Here is a 17445-nt window from a genome sequence, read left to right on the forward strand (position 1 = left end):
GTGGACAGTCATGCTCATGTTAAATGGGGTAGCAAAATTCAAAAATCCATAAATTAATAGAATAGTTCAAAATATGAAAAATTCACAATCCCCCTGATTACTAAATCATGCAGTGTTGATAATACTAGTTTTATATAGCGCTTTTCTAAGAACTCAAAGACACTGTTGTGGGGCGCTGGTGGCGCAGTGGTTAGTGCGCGCGCCCCATGTCTGGAGGCTGCAGTCCTCCACGCGGGCGGCCCAAATTCGAATCTCACCTGTGGGTCCTCTCCTGCATGTCATTCCCCACTCTCTCTCTCCCTGATTTCCAACTCTATCCACTGTCCTATCTCTCCATTAAAGGCACAAAAAGCCCAAAAATATTATTATTATTATTTTTTTAAATACTTTGTTGTTTTATTCTATATAGCCTGTAATTCAGCTCACTGTGAAAGTAAAACACCAAACGTGGAGGCCAAGTAGGATCAGTTAGTTTTTATTTCACACAGCATTACAAAAAGGCCTTCTTCTCAAAACCAGCAGACATTTAAAAAAAAAAGTATTTGAATGAAAGACAATAAACAGCAATAATAATAATAATAAGCATATTTTGGAGTGTAAAAACAAGTAAACATTGGATATCATTTAAAAATACAATACCCACAAACTCATCATAAATGTTTAAATGTCACTATTAACCAAGAGTTATGACAGACGTTGTAGAACTGACCTACAAAAAAAAAGATTACAAAAAAAAAGAACCTGGAGTCCACTAAGCAAGAAAAAGAGTCCTTACGTTAACCGTTAGTGTAACCACAAAGAGAACAGTCAAGCTCTCACTGATCTTGCTGTTCGTTTTTGAAAGAGGCTCAATATCCAAATAGTTGAAAGCCTGAGAGCGCTGTACCATCACTTCTTCGACTAGATATTATGTGATAACATAGTGAATGTAAGAGTGAAAACCTCAGAAGATCTGTATCACACTTAATGACCGCAGCAGTGAAATCTTAAATGCACAGACATTATAAGAAGTCCTTTCTAAACAGACAAAGTGAATACATTTGATTTGTGTAATTTGCTGAAGAGGACATTGATTTTCTTTTGTTTGACCGATTTAAAAAAAAAAAAAAAAAGATTTGGGCCATGGCCAAAGATTCAATGCTATTCAATGACGTCCAGATTCTGAATTAATCTCTCTTCACCTAACAGAAAACCTGACTTCATTATGTCAGAGTAACAAAGTAGTAACACTGTGGAAAATAGAAAAAGAACAGGCGGCATATTCTGCCTCCACTCACAGAATGTTTTAGAAGTCACAAGTTTAGTAAGGTAGACAAGTTGTATGTATACCCTTAAGAAATTTCCTTTAAAAAGTATTTCTGAATACAATGTACATGACTTGTTGCTGGTCATAAAATATGGCTGCTCTGGCAGTCAACAGTTTGGGAAATGAGCCGCTAAATGTTGAACCTGAGAAGCCACATGTGGTCTGACGTTAATAAAATATTATGCCAACAAGCCGAGTACAGCTCAATACTGGAGCCAAGAGTTGGAAACATGAACAGAGATGTAGTTTAAGATTATATCCGCCTTAGTAAAACAAGCCACCATGAAGTGTTTCTAAGTCTCTGAATATTCAGGGGTTAATAGTTAACTTGATCTTTTTTATTTAACCACTACCTCCTTGCCCATGGCAGCACATCTTGACAGTGACAATATAAACTGAGTAACTTTAGTACATTCTCATCTACACACACAGAGAGGATTAGAGATTGCATTTTAATTGTTTTATTGAATGAATGAACTCAGGCACACGTGTGCAATGCCAAACCTTACAAACAAAGGATTTTCATCATCATCAGAAAGTTTAAAAATATCTTCTAAAGAATCAGAGGTGCTCTGTTTCATGTTGGAGCAATTTGTGTAGTAGTGCATACTGCTGTCTGTCTGTGTTAAAGTGGAATAGTTAGCAGAAGCCTTTTCTCCCTTTCACTTTCCACCTGGAAAACTACAATTACTTACCAGGATCAGTGACAGAAAGAGCAATGCCACACCTTGGGTGGGTTTCTTTCAACAGCAGTAAATCACAACTGTGTCTGAGGAGCAGGGGAATTCACTAAAAAAATCAACACATTTATAAATAAACCTCTGAGAGTTGAGTTGTTAGGTATGGACCCCCTAAAAAAACGAGATGGTTCAACTCAAGGGGCTATCCATCAATAAACTGAACTTCACAGTTAGGTTATCACCTGATCATGATCAAAAACTGGCTGGAAAGAAAAATATTGAATTTTTAAGGGTTGTCCAATTTTGAAATCAATTTGTGTCATGAGAGGAAGTTCTTGAATTGTTGACCGTTTCTTCATTAACTCAAAGTAAACTTCTAAAAGTCATGAGGTTTTTGATGAATCTAAATGTAGCATACTGACAGAAACTCTCAACATTCTTCATGTATCAACTGTTCCCAGGGCTCTTGTTTGAACACTGCACTATTACAACACAAAGCTTAGTAAGAAAAAAAAAGTGTTGGCAGGCTGCCAGCTTGCACAGGGTCCCTAAACTTAAAGCCCAAAGTCATCGCCAGAAACAACGAGTCAGAGACTCTCCCTTTTAGACACTTTCAGTTTCAAACCACTGCAATGCAGAGTCTCAAAGAAACTGATAAACAAACATTGGCGTCTTAAAGATTCATTTGATAAGGACAATAAACCAGAGGGTGAACTGAAGCAAACACAAACATGTACTAGACTGAGGCACACATTTTAGGTGATGGTATGCTAATAATATGAGTACTTTAGCTTCTTCTCTTTTTCTTTTTTTTTTTACCTTTTCTTTACTTTATTTCAGAGGAAAAGGTTTGTCACTTTTAAATTATTTTTTGATGCAGGACTTTTACTTTGTCTAGAGTATTTAGATATGGTAGCATTTTTTACTTTTAGCTAAAACTAAAATACCCAAAAATTCATCAAAAAAAGTTTAAACCTCATTATATACCAAGAGTTAAAACAGCAGCTGTATAACTGACCTAGAAAATAAGAGCCATTAACAGTTAGTGTAACCACAAAGAGAGCTGTCCACCTCTTACTGATCGTAGCTTTGCTGATTTGATTGCAAGAGGTTCAAAATCCAAATAGTTGAAAGCCTGAGAGCGCTGCTCCATCACTTATTGGACTAGATATTATGTGACAACATAGTGAATGAGTCACAGTGGAGTAGTGTAAGGCAACGAGTCGATTAGACTGGTGTCAGGTTTTACAGGCAGGCTGAGGCACGAGGTGAAGCACCGAGTAAGAAGGATAACCTCAGAAGATCTGTATCGCACTGGGGAGATACATTGGGGAGAGGAAAAAAATCAGATACCGATATACCGACCGATATATTTCTTCGATCTATGTTCAATCTGTAGAGATTGATAAATACAGATATAGTTTAACGTAGACAAGACGGTCACTCATCCTGAATGTAACTGCGCATGTACGTACATGTGTAATTCATATAGCACACTCTGCTGATGACAACCAGAAAAAGAACTGCTAGTGTAATACAACGATACCCAAATGAAATGCTTTTTGACTGGTGATCAGATCAAGCTATATCAGCGCATATGTGTGATGAAATTAGCAGACACTGATAGTTACTGGATAAGCTAATATCGGCCGATATTAACGGCTGGCTGATTAATCGGTCAGGCTCTAAAAAATTAAAGATTCATAGAGATTCCTACTTTAGTCTTGTTAACCTCTTATATTTGACATTTTCCCAAAGCTTTTAGCAAGGGCCTATGACATGCACTCTGTGGTCTCCATTAATAACATATTGCAAGGTTATCCCTTTTTATTAAAACTTTGACTACAAGCAGCCTAATGCTTTTCCCACTGTTGCAGGAGACAATTTTCCCCATTTCTCTGCTTATATTTTTCTCCGAAAGACTTCCTTCTTAAGTGACGACCTCCGCTCCCTCTTTCTTAAAAATGGCGCATCATTGGTTTCATATACTCTAAGAAAGTAGGGATCGGAAGCATTTTGCATTAACATGTTGCCAAGCTTAATCTCTGACAGATAAGAAACGACTCACAAAACTCAAGAACAAACAAACATTCATATAAGTATTCGCATTAATGCCAAAGAGCTGTCATATAGTTTCATTAGTTCCTGCTGACAGTTTTTTTTTTTTCAGGGAAGAATGGAAATCATAACTCTCAGGTGATGTGTTCCAGCGCTCTATTGCGCATACTGTCTACATGTTTCTATTTTTTTACCGAGTTGAAATAAAGTTCAAATGCTGCTGCAGGTTGTTGATGTGAGATAAACAACCTGCAGCTCACTGCGTTTTCACTCAATGTTTGTCTCTGTCTGAGCGCAGTCTGAAAACAGTTTTTATTGTGTCTAAATACGGTGAGAGATGTAGACTGTGATTTCCCTTTCATTTTACTCATTATATCCAATTTGTCACTTTAATAAACACTTCACATAACAGTTTAGAAATTCAAGACAACATGCTCTTCTACACTCAGCTTAGACGTCCAGAGGGGCTTCTTTGTTCCCATTGGTCAGACACTTTCACAGGAGCTTCTTGGCCTGAGGCTGGGCTGGGCCTTTGGGGGTTTTGGTGTCAGTAGAGAAGACAGTCATGATGTCTTGGAGAGCCTTACTTATCTGAGCTCCAAACCTGTGTGAGTCCTGAAATGGAGAAAAACAAGTTTTAGGGTTGTGGGTTTTAAAAGGGGAAGAGGAATGAAAAGGGATTGTGGGTAGAGAATCAAAACCATGAGGACAGAGAGGAAGGTGGAGAAAGATGAGAAGTGGATCACTTCAAGTTTTGTGGGCCTGCCTGACGTTTTAGGTCTAATATATGCATTCATTTCAAGTTTGAACAATATCATCGCTATCTGCTGCTATTTATTTTTCAGAAATACACAGCATGAAAAATGGTTTCCTATTATTCCCAATTGGCAATTTATTGTTACTTCTCGACAGATAAACACTGAAACTGATGTATCTGCAATGAGCTATACTCTGTATGACTCATGTTCATCCATCTCTCTCTAAGACGGCTGTTCTGTTCATCCTGAAAAGGGAACTGAAAACAGACAGGACAGGAGACACTGTGCCGTGCTTTACTGTCATGTGCTTTGTGGTTTAAGAATGAATGAAGGGTGACGAAACTCAACCTTTAAAGGATAGTTTGGATTTTTTTTGATTATCCGAGTTAAGAAGTTTGATCACTGCAGATGAGGAGTTCACTCTGTGTAGGCTGTTGAGTGTTAATTATCAGTATAAGTCCAAAGAACAGGTTGAAAACACAAGCATGCATCAACTGTGAAGTCGAAAGAAAAGTAGCTGTCACGGCTACTGTGACAACTATGTGAAGTGAAAGTGAAGAAGGGAAAACATTCAAGAATACAGTTTGAAATCACAGTGATAAAACTTTACTGTTACTTTGTATAAAAATATTGTTGTACTCTGGTTCGCTACAGCCCTGTCTTCAGAGGTACATAACTTAGCTTCTGTGTTGATTCTTTTCTAAACATGGACTGTGCTGACCCTTATATACCGCTTACTGATAATCACCCCGAGAGCTGGGCACATGTCCTTTAATCTGTCAAGTGTTAAATATCGGCATTAATGTTTTAGTCATTATTAATGTGGATGTTATTTGAAAAATGATAATCGGAATGTGAATTTGGTTTCCGTTAATGTTATTTTCATGACTTGAATTCACTTTCACCAGCTCAAGTCGGCTGACCTCATTTGCTCCAGACTCCCTAAAGAGACGAGACTGCCCACCCTGATGTTATCCCTTTTATCAGCCGACACATCTGTATCATGTGTGACGCCGTCCACAGAGGGGAGACAATGAAAGTCCTGTATCTACTCACGCTCCCATTGTACATTTCACTGCACATCTGTATGAGCATGTGACAAATAAAAATCTTGAATCTTGAATCTAACAGTGAATGGAAGGTCCTGATTGGTCAATTAAGGTGCCAGTCAAAAGTTCAGAGTGTATGACTTAGTGAAGAGAATTGTGAACAGTGGTGGAAATGTTGAAGCAATGCGTGGATCTTTAGGGATGTAATGTGTTTGGATTATATCTATTACTGGATTTGGAGCGTGGGGGATGTTGTTTATGCAGCAGGACTATTGTTGTCAGGACTACAGAGCAGCCTACACTAGACTTTCAGATTTTTAAACGGACAGGTTTCAATCTGAGTCTTTTAATCATCATGGCCTCTAAAGAACTCCAATCCATTGACATTTAATAAAGTTCATGTTTTTGTTGTTTTTTGATAATAGCCGACCAGTTAAAAGTTAATTTTAACTTCAGTTAAACGTTAACGGAAGTAACGGATTAACTCATACCCACACATTCCCAGTGATTAATGTACCTGACCTGGGCTGCACATGGACTGTGAGCACTTTAACATTTTTCATGGACAATCTCCTAACATTATTTATATATTTATGTCACTCCTGGGCTGTGGGTTTGAATGTAATTTATGCTGTTTTTATGTTCGATATTTTGAGTGTGATGTGATTTGATTGTGATGTGAGGATTTCTGACCTTGTAATGCAAGACAAATGTCTGTGCAAACGGACAATAAAGTGTTATCTTATCTTAACGTAATTGTTAATGTATTAACAGTTGCATTTTTTTGATTGACTGTGCCCACTTGGATTACAAGTACAACCTCACCTGAGAAAATCAACTTTTTCTTTAGACTTTGAAGGCCACATAGGACCTGTGTGTGGGCCTTTGTCCCAACCAGCTTGCTTGATGTTGTGTAATAAAACCATTGAATAATCCAGCTGCAGAAATCACCCTGCACAGCCCCACAGGCATGAATCATATATGCATCAATTAAAAGTGGCAATGTCTTTGTTCATGTTTATACTTGTACTCTCTATGCTCATGACTAGAACTCAACGCGAGGGGTTCGTTGACGTGCAAACAAACAAAGCTTTTTGTGTTTTTCAGACATTAAAAGAAAAGCAGCAGTTTTTCAACTGCGAGCATCTAGACATTGAAGCATGAGCATTTTCTACACGAGCTCTGTTTCAATCTAGCACATAGTATCTTATCATGCAACGAGTAAAGTGAACAAAAATCTTTACTTACGGTATCAGTGCAGGAGTATTTGGAGGACACATGGAAGTTGATCATATCCTCACCCACAATGATGTATGACACACCATAACCGTCATCAGCAACCTGACATGAACACACAGATCTTATTAGGTCAGTGTGAACGCCTTGATAACTCACACGGTACAAATATTCAATAATGGATGGAGTATTTTCCACTTTATAAACCACGTTGTTAACTTTGCCCGCAGGATGTTCATGCCATTCACATTTACAGTTACAAATAGAGAAAGGTGTGTGTCACTCACAGGCCCGAACCCTCCTCCAAGAGATATGTAGTCTGGGTGGTTCTTCAGGTCAAACAGTTCCATCTGCTGAACGGGGGTCTGACTGGTGGAGAGACGCCAAGGCTCAGACAAAACCTAGAATGTGTGTGTGTGGAGGGGGACAAGATCAAAGAGGCGAGGTAATTAATGATCCTGTTTTAACTGTTAATCTGTCACCTTCACTAATAATAGATGCATGACACCTACACATGCTCTTTGGCGTTAACTCTTTGATACATCTGTCCCAACTTGTTTTTTTACAATACACCTGCTGTGTAACAACTTCCTAAACAGTAGTAATATCACAGTCATTCATCTTAGTGACATTGATTTACATGCCAGAAGCTTTTATGTCCCAGGTAGAGCAGAATACTTTCAACAGAAGGAAGTAGTGCAGATGTTGATGGGTGAGGGTGGAGGCAGTTTATAGCCACTCCCAAACCTGTAAATTGTGTTTTAAATTTGATGGACAATCTAGCAAAAGCTGTTCCTGCCATTCTGCTTTTGAACAGAAAAGAAGATTTTTTTTTTTCTGCTTGTTAAATCTATTAGGTTTGTACCGAATACCGATGCAACCGTTAATCCCAAAAAGACAATTCCAAGGAGAAATTAATGCACTTAAAAAAGGTGAGACAGACATGTATAGTGGGTATTATCTTCATTTATGATTTTAGAGCGCTAACATTTCAACTATGATGGTGACAAGCACCCCTGTTATCAGCAGTGTTGTAGTCAAGGCCACACTAACCGAGACCGAGACATACACGAGAGCAGAGTGCTCTGAGACCGAGACAAGACCGGGACATGTAGGGATCGGGACCGAGTCAAGACCAAGTCCAAGGCAGGACAAGACCGAGTCAAGACCATAAACATCACAGACGAATCCTCGTCTTGTGTTTAGGGGGCGTGTCCAAACAACCAAACAACAAATGAATTGAAGTTATTCGTTGTTTTAGAAAGGGGCGTTTCTCCTTCTAATCACAGTAATGAAATTGATTTAAAATCGGGAGTCCGCCCAGTCCGAGACCAAGACAAGACCGAGTAAAATGCTTGCGATTCCGAAACGAGACCGAGACCTCTAAAAAGTGGTGTAGAGACCGGTCTTGAGACAAAGACTGATCTCGAGTACTACAACACTAGTTATCAGTTTTGAGTCTAAACCCTGTTTGTGTTCATTTTAAAACATAGCTGAATTTATTTGACAGGGCTAAATAATCAAAGACAAAAACTATATTCAGTGTCTTGTGGCTGTTTCTACACTTAATGCTGCTCCATTAAGGTCTACATTTGGAATATTCTGTGTGTGTCACAGAAGAAAGTATAAAGCAACAGTGAAACACTGAACAATCTTACCTTTTTAAGGAAGGGTGACTCAACCCCCAAGTATTTGGAGACCACATAGAGGCAGAAGAGGTGTCTGTCGATCCCAGCACCAGTCATAGCCATGCGGTAAAGGTTCTGGTGTCGCTCTGAAGCCTGTTTGAAGAGTTGCCTACAGTGCTCCGCTGCCTGTAAAAACAAATCACAATTTAGCTGACATCTTTGAAATAAAACCAGCTATAAATCTGTTTTTTATTCGATAAAAAAACCCAGCACAGAATGTTAGATGATTATGAAGTATGAAGAAATATTGGTTTAAATTTTTTACAGTTTGGATGGACATGAGGGTCAGCAGGAGATTCAAATGATGTGTTACTTTTTAAGTACAGAAAGGAGGGCAGAATAAAGGAATTTGTTAAGCACCTCTCCATCCTCGAAAGCTTTCACGAAGGCACAGCTCTCATTGGAGCAGGATCGCACAGTCTCCGTCCGGCCCTCCCTGAACAGACGGGTCATTGATGCCTCGTAGGTCAGACAGAATCCACCACGATCCTGAAAGACAAAAAGAGAGGATGTTTGAGGATTTTCAGATATGTGGTCACTCTTAAACACACTGTTAAACACATTGAGATAAATTAATAACAAAAAAAAACCAATAAAAGCTAAGTTTGCCACCTAAGCTGCCATTACTGTTTAAAATCATTTTAAAGGCTGTCTTAAAGGGGACACTGAAGAAGGACAAGTCAGACAAAATCAGTTATCGAAATCACAGGTTACACAAAGTTTAATCCAAACAGAAACCAGACAGAAAGACAGATGTAGACAAAAACCGAAGAGGCAAGACCAACAAGACCACACAGGTCTCTGCCTATCATTTCAATCCAAGTAGAAAGTATGAGGAAAAGGGAGCAGCTCTAAGTCCTGGGGAATGGCTACAATCACCAGCAGATAACTAAATACAGAATCTAAGGACCAGACAGGATAGTTATCAAAGTATGCTGTCTGTCCAAAAAAAAAGCTGATTAAGACCCAAAGTTACTGTCTCGTGTGTTATGTTCAATGCACATCAATCCAGATTAAACAACCTTTAGACTCTGTAAAACAATAGCCTCTCTGATACTTTCTTCTGCTGTAAAGTTGTATATACTCATATTATTCAAAATATGGAGTTTTTTTAAATCATCTTGACAGCCAATAGTATATCTCCATCTAAATGCATTTGCAGTTACGGTTTCTCAATTTCAGTTGTTATGTTAATGTTAACTTTTTGTTTTTTGTAATATAGGACAACTGTCGAGGGTGAGACCCAAAAGGGTGGGCTAAAGTTCTCTGTAATATAGTCCAAGGCAAATCTCCCACTGGGACAATAAAGTTCATCTTATCTTCATAAAAACTAAAAGCCCTATACCATTTCATGTATTTACATTTTTTTTTTGTGGGGTTAGGGTTTTTGACGATCCATTTTGGGTTATTTTGTTATTTTTTGTTAACAATATTAACCTTGGTGAGGAACAGATTGGACATTTCAAAATATGTAATCAATAATCACAAGATTAATATGATATCTAACCAGAAGTGAGTCCACTTTCTAATCCTAAAACCAGATGATATAATGGTGTGCTGGCATGCCATTTAGTTTTCCACTTATATAACTTTTCAATTTTTCTCAGATTTTCAATTGCATAACTTATTATTTCACCATACTTACTTTTGCATTTACTAATTGAGAGCTGAGTAAACAAAATGTCTCTCAACGCAGCTGGAGGTACCAGGTCCCTCTCAATTTTAATCCATGGTATGGAAATATTGTCATTAAACCAATTTCTAATGGGACGAAGGGAGAGTGCCTGAAAATACAATTTAAAGTTAGGGACTGAAAGTCCTCCTAACTCCTTCTTTCTTTGTAAATTAGGGTTTTATTTACAAGTTTTATTTTAGAACGTCTTTCTTTCCATAAAAATCTTGTGATGATGCTGTGTATTTTATCCCAATACTTTGGAGGAGGTGCTAGGGGTAACATGTAACTATAGAAATTTAACCTAGGAAGTACATTCATTTTAATTGAGATTCTGCCTGAAAGAAAAATAGGTAAGTTATGCCATCTCTCCATATCACTTTTAAGCATGTTCTGAGTGCTGGCATAATTCTTATAAAGGCATTTATTATTATTATTTTAAGGCATGGAAATATGTTTATTCCTAAGTATTTAAACTGAGAGACCACTGGTATATTGAAATGTGCACATTTGTCTCTACTAGTTTGATTTATAGGTAGAAGTGCAGACTTGGTCCAGTTTATTTTAAAACTAGAGACAAAACTATACTGTTCGAAGATACTAAGTATATGTGGAAGTGAATTATTTATATCAGAGGAAAATAGAGGATGTCATCAACAAAGAGTGATATATGATGCTTGGTAGATTTAAGTATTATTGGTGTGATGTTTTGTGATATCCTAATAGACTGAGCCAATGGCTCAAGTGACAAAATAAACAACATTGAAGAGATTGGATCACCTTGACGACTGCTTTGACTTATTTTGAAGGGAGAAGAACAAATATTGCCAGTGACTACACTTGCAGAGGGGTTTGCATATATTGTTTTAACCATGTTGATAAAATTAAAGCCAAAACCCATATGATTTAGTACACACCATAAAAATGGCCATTCAAGGCGGTCAAAAGCTTTTTCTGCATCGACTGACAGTATGGCTGAAGATAAAAGATGATCAGAACGAATCCACTTTGGTCAGGATGTATCAATTTAGGCAAGTATTTCTCAAGACGAGTTGAGAGCACCTTAGAAAATATTGCTAATGTTTACATCTGGCAAGTAAAGGGGATACTGCTCCAGAATTTCAAGTATACCTCAGGATGAATGCCATCAATTCCTGGTGATCTAGCCTTATTCATTTTGGCTAAAGAGACAACAAAGAATCTAACAAGCAGGATTCCTCTGAAGAAAGAGAAGTCAGCTTAAGTGTCTTGAGATAATTATCTCTAGCCAATGGTGAAGAGTTGTTATCTGATGTATACAGCTGCCTGTAGTAGTCACAAAATCTTTGATTAATCAACTTAGGGTCATTTGATTTGATCCCATTCTCTAATGTTATTGCTGCTATATTTGTAAATTGATTTTCCGTTTTTAATTTATTAGCCAACAGGCGACTAGGATGATTGCCATAAAAAAGATGATTAACTCTAGTTCTATGTATGATAAATTCAGCTCTTTGTGTTAGTAAAGAATTTCACTCTAGCTTTACCTCTGTTAAAGTTTTTGCAGTTTCTGCAGAGTAATTAACTTGCTGATTATACTCTTGAATGGAGAGTGATTTTTCTAAATCATGTATCTTCTTTAACTGCTCCTTATTCAATTTTGAAGCAAATTAAATTGTATGATTTCTAATAAAACCCTTGACTGCATCCCAGAGGAACCAAGCATCATTAACTGATTGTCTATTGGCCTTTAAAAATTCTAATAGTTCCAATTCAAATTGTTCACAGAAATCTTGATTTTGTAACAAAGTTAAATTAAATTGCCACCTAGTGGCTCTTTGGGGTAACGAAGAGATTAATAAATTACATTTATATGCATGATGGTCTGTCAGACTCATGTGCTTTATCTCTACGTTTTGAACCCAAGATACAAGGGATGCTGATATGAATACAAAGTCTATCCTTGAAAAGGTTTCATGCCTATTTGAGTAAAAAGTCAATTCTTTAGATGTGGGATTGTGTACCCTCCACACATCAATAAGATTCAAATCTGAAAGTAAATGTTTTAATATCTTAGTAGCAGGAAGATTGGAATGTGTTTTACTTGATTTATCCAGTTTTGGGTCCAGTATAGTGTTCATATCAGATCCAATTATCTGTTCAAATTCAGATAAACCAGCCAGAACTTGATTTAACCGCTCAAAAAAAGGTTGTCATAATTATTTGGTGCATATATGTTAACAAAGGCCACTTTCCTCCCTTTACATATACATTTTACAAAGGCAACTCTACCCTCTTCATCTCCTCCTTCACCAATAATGGAGATCGGGAGTGTGTTACGTGTTAACGTTATTACCCCTTTTGTTTTATTTAAAGCAGAGGAGAAAGCAGACACCCTGTAGCAATCATTCTCTAACTTATTTACATCCTCCCTTAAGAGATGAGTTTCCTGAAGCATAGCTATATCCACTTGATTTCTTGCTAACAAATGTAAGAAGGCTGCTCTTTTATTGGGACTGTTAAGGCCCTGTACATTACAAGAAATTTTTTTCAAACTAGCCATAAGATTTCTTTCCACTTTCCACTTAATTAAAAATAATTTTACTCAAGATAACAGAAAATAAAAGTAGAAAGAAGGACCTAAACAGACATATTTCATCCAAACTTACTGTTGCACAACACATAATACAACTGATCAGACCCAATATCCATGCCCACCCCTCCACCCCTCTTAATACTAACCCACTTTCTCTCAACCCCACCTTCCCTCCCTCCCATGTCCCACCCTACTCTAAGGGCACGGTCACACTGGCCATCTGTACCGTGCCCAAGCACGCTTCAACCCTAAAGTCCAGTTCGTTTTACCAGTGTGACCGCTCCGTATCGTGCTCAGGCACGGTACACTTCCTTGGCTTTGGCACACTTGGGAGAGGTGTGCTTAGGCACGGTACACTTCAAGCCCACGGGTACACAACGCAGACAGCCTTCATTATGGAGAAATCCAGAGTTTCATGGCTGTATCTGACTAAAATTACACAATATAAGACACAAAGTAGCAGTCATGTTCTCTGTGTTGTTCTCTGATGTGCGGGCGTCCGCGCGGCTGAGTCCGCGCGCGAGTCCACGCGGACGCCCGCACATCGGAGAACAATTGATTTATTTATTGCTGTGTCTAATTAAAATGGCTTAAAATAAACTGTAAAGTCAGAAAAGTAGCTGTCATGTTCTGTGTTTTCTGTTGTTCTGTTGCTCGACTGCGCGTCTCTCTCTCTCTCTCTCTCTCTTAGACTTATTCAAACATGTATTAGGAAATACATTTTAAGGGTAGTATTTAAATGTAAAGCAAATAATAGTCACTATACTGTGACCTAGTGGAGGGAAAGAATCTGTATGTATCTCAGAACAATAGACCAAAATGGTAAATAATAAAAACTTTTTGTCATGGCTTACTCAGTTGCTTCATCCATCTCTGTTTAATCCAACGAGGACTTGTCCATTTATGACGTTATATTCCAGTGTGTGGAATACATAATTTAAAGGAACATCGCAGTTATTTACTTCACGGATCGTTTTGTGAATGAGCATCAGATTCGCCATCCAAGTTTCAGGTTACATAATTTACATATTAAGCAATACTACAGGTCTGTTGGGCAGTGGGCACAGAAAAAGTTGTTAATAAACTTTATCGGATTACCCGCTTCGATGCCGTTCTCCAGTCCCAGCACCCGAACATTACATTTACGAGAGTGATTCTCGAGCTGATCCAGCTTCAGACGCAAGACTGCGTTCTCTTTCTGAAGCACCTTGTGGTTATTTTGCATTTTGTTTGCATATGATTCAAGAGATCCTACGGTCACTTCATATTTATCCACTCTTGCCTTTAAAGTTGTAAGCAGCTCATTCACAGGTTGCAACATTGTTTCAAACGCTTCGGCAATCTCCTCGCGCACAATATCCCTGAGAGTAGCTGCCAACTCAGCGTTGCATGCTGTTTGTTTAGTGCCTTTTGCAGGCATGATTGTGATGCTTTTCGAGGGCACGTAAATTGTATCTTCGCACAAAACAAACAGCTGTTCAATTCTAATGAGCAAGATAACGAATAAGTCTTTCTTCAGTAAATTATTTCAAAATGTTTGTAGAGAGTCAGGACGCGGACTCAGTCATTCCATGCCACCGGAACTGGAACCGTACAAAACAAAAAAGAAAAACCTGATTTTTGCCCACTGATTTTTTGTTTTTGCAGGGTATTCTGAGATTTTGCTCCACTTAAACCCTGGCATTTTCTAAGGCATTCTACCGGCTCATTCATTGCTTCAAGGAGGGAATTTTGGGATGACATGATCGTAGTCCTTATTTGACAAAAGAAGTGAAAAAACTGCAGTGAGCACTTAAGAATAACACTTTGTTTAGAGTTACTTTTATTTTCTTAAACCAGTCTTTTTTTTAAATTAGATTTTCTTTCTCCTGATCGTTTGTGCTGAACAGTGTAAACATCAGTATAGCAGTCAGAGCATCATATTCCTTTACCCCTAAAAATGACATTCCTGCAACTTTACTGAATGCACCTCTCCAGCTCCAGTCAACAAAGACTTTGTGTTAAATGTGTGTGTTTATGTCAAAGTGTTACCCTGTAGTATGCCAGCTGTAAGCCGATCTGGATGAACGCATCAGGGCTGATGCGGAGCTTCTTTATCCGTCCTTTTCCAAAATCTCTGAAGGGAAACACATGGCAGTCGACATCATCGGCAAGCGCCTGGGCAACGGCCAGAGAGCTGTTGACCTGAGCCTGAACCTGACCAACAAACAGAGGAAAAAGGATTAATACTGGAACAGAGGGGATCATTTGGACCTTCACTGAAATGTGAAGGTTGTTATTTTTGGGCCCACAGTCAAGTGACAGATGTATTTCTTCTTGTTCATCATACAGAGTTGTTAAGGTTCATCCTGTCCTCATCAAAAAAAGATAAACATTCAGGAGAAAATTGACCCCACTCGTTTCCAGTATAAACAGAAGTTATTAAAAAAATTGCAGAATAGTTGAAACAGTTGTTGTGGATTTTTCTGTTGGTAATAAAAGATCTCAAGTCAGTCTTTTGTCTTTGTGTATTTTAGTAACATCAGTCACAAGTGCATCAAAGATTCCCGGGACAGTCCAGGTTGCAGAGCATATTTATACTTTCACAGGGTGTAGGTATTTTGCATATACATGAGTGATACATCGTCATTGGTTTCAGCTTGCCCTAGTGACTACGCCTTCTGCTAGTTTGTCTGGTGATTTATCTATGCAAGCTTCTATAAAGGCACCTGGTTCGGAGGAACACCAACAGAAACTCCTTTGTCAGGAGGGCACTGATCTAAGGTCATGCTGTACCCAGATCCTGAGGAGTGTCCCTGTTGGAGATACAGACCGAGGCCATACAGAGAAACAGTTTCTAATTGCATCGAGGATGTGGTTCTCAAAGTGGGCAACCGGGGTATGAATCTGCCTAGTGGCTTCTTTACTGCCCATCATTCTCCACTCTCATTCGCCCCAAATTCTAAATCTATCCAATGTCCTATTTATCCAATAAAGGCCAAAAAAGCCCCTCAAAAATCTATCTTAAAATAAAGTATTTTGTGGAGCAAGGAAATAGTTTAACAGTAAAATGCAGGTTTATGTTTTTAGGTTCATGTTCTTGTAAATGTAACCATTTACAAGAACATGAGGATGAGTGAGAGCTCATTTACAGCACACACCCTGACATGAAACTGGCCAATTTAAATATTGCATTTGGAACAACCAAAACAAACTTTTGACACAAAGTTCATGTTGCCTGGAATTTGTTAGCTAGTTAATAAGTGGTCAGGGATATGCTAAAGCAAATAGTGCAGAGGAAGAGAGTCTACTGTTCACTGTTGCGTGTGTGTGTGTGTGTGTGTGTGTGTGTGTGTGTGTGTGTGTGTGTGTGTGTGTGTGTGTGTGTGTGTGTGTGTGTGTGTGTGTGACATGAAAGCTTTAAGTAATGCATAATTAGCAGCATGGCAGCATTACAAACAAGTCAGCTAGGTGTCATCCAGGTTCTTTCTTGTCCCTGAACATCTATTATTTTTCTAGTGCTTGTGCGTATTTGTTATACAAATATTGCTCATATGGTTGCTGTGAAGGTAAATGTACTAACAGACCATGCAAGAAGTCTCTGCTCCACCTTTTTTGGTGACTGAATTCTAGTTCTGATGTGTGTTTACTGATAATAGGCAGGTATCAGTGAATGCACACTGCAAGCTGGCCAAGCCTATTAGCTTGTTCAGTGTTTGCCTTACTTGGATTCATTTGATCCCAGTGCATGGGAGTCAAGATTGTTCTTGTCCTCCCTTGTCCTTTGACATTTCTCTGTACAAGTACTATTTTAAGTAGAAGTGGGAGCTGCTTTTTGTTGCCACACAAACTCACTGTCAGTGTAACAAACTTGATGATTAACAACTGAAGCAGTTAATATTTAGTTATTTAACAGAAAGAGCTGAGAGCAAACTGTACTGTACTTTCTAGTCAGTTAGTCTTTCTAATTATTTTGTTAAGAACACGAGAGAGGGTCAAACAACAAGAACTCAATAAAAGTCTTAACTTTGTCATCCATGTAGAATACCATTTAAAGACATTTTTGACAGCGAGTTAATGTGGACATAATGAGTGTTACACATGTTAGATGCCGTTAATGCAATGGCTTTGGCGTTCATAAACACAGTGATCATGCAGAAAAAGCTGGGTGTTCATGTGGTGTGTGTGTCAAGCACACTTTTCATTTGTTATACAGAACTAGAGGAGAGTCCCCACAAAGAAATAGCTTTAAAATCGACGATGCTGAGATTTCTCACTGGAAAGCAGTACCTGGAGTGGATAACCAGCTCAATCTTAAAAGATGAGTGCCATCCTCTGCATTGGATCAAGTCATATAATAGCTGTGTATAATGCTTTGTTTTTGTTTTTCTCTTCATCTTTTTCCTCTTTGCTGCTTGATGTAGTTTTTGGAATTTCATAAAGG

At 38.3% G+C, this 17445-nt stretch overlaps 1 protein-coding gene across 1 annotated transcript in view; it reads right to left on the bottom strand.

The window, feature by feature from the left end:
* Positions 1 to 459: 459 nt before the first annotated feature.
* cpt1a2b (carnitine palmitoyltransferase 1A2b) overlaps positions 460 to 17445 on the bottom strand; it is a 45709-nt gene continuing 28723 nt past the window's right edge. The window contains exons 14-19 of the mRNA XM_061065349.1: positions 15054 to 15218; positions 9136 to 9264; positions 8746 to 8901; positions 7375 to 7488; positions 7100 to 7192; positions 460 to 4659 (exon numbers count right to left, since the gene is read on the bottom strand). Coding sequence (XP_060921332.1) covers positions 4540 to 4659; positions 7100 to 7192; positions 7375 to 7488; positions 8746 to 8901; positions 9136 to 9264; positions 15054 to 15218 — 777 coding nt within the window. The 3' untranslated portion in view covers positions 460 to 4539. The remainder of the gene's footprint in view (positions 4660 to 7099; positions 7193 to 7374; positions 7489 to 8745; positions 8902 to 9135; positions 9265 to 15053; positions 15219 to 17445) is intronic.

This window comes from Labrus mixtus, chromosome 20 (assembly GCF_963584025.1).
Source record: "Labrus mixtus chromosome 20, fLabMix1.1, whole genome shotgun sequence".
NCBI classification, from domain to species: domain Eukaryota; kingdom Metazoa; phylum Chordata; class Actinopteri; order Labriformes; family Labridae; genus Labrus; species Labrus mixtus.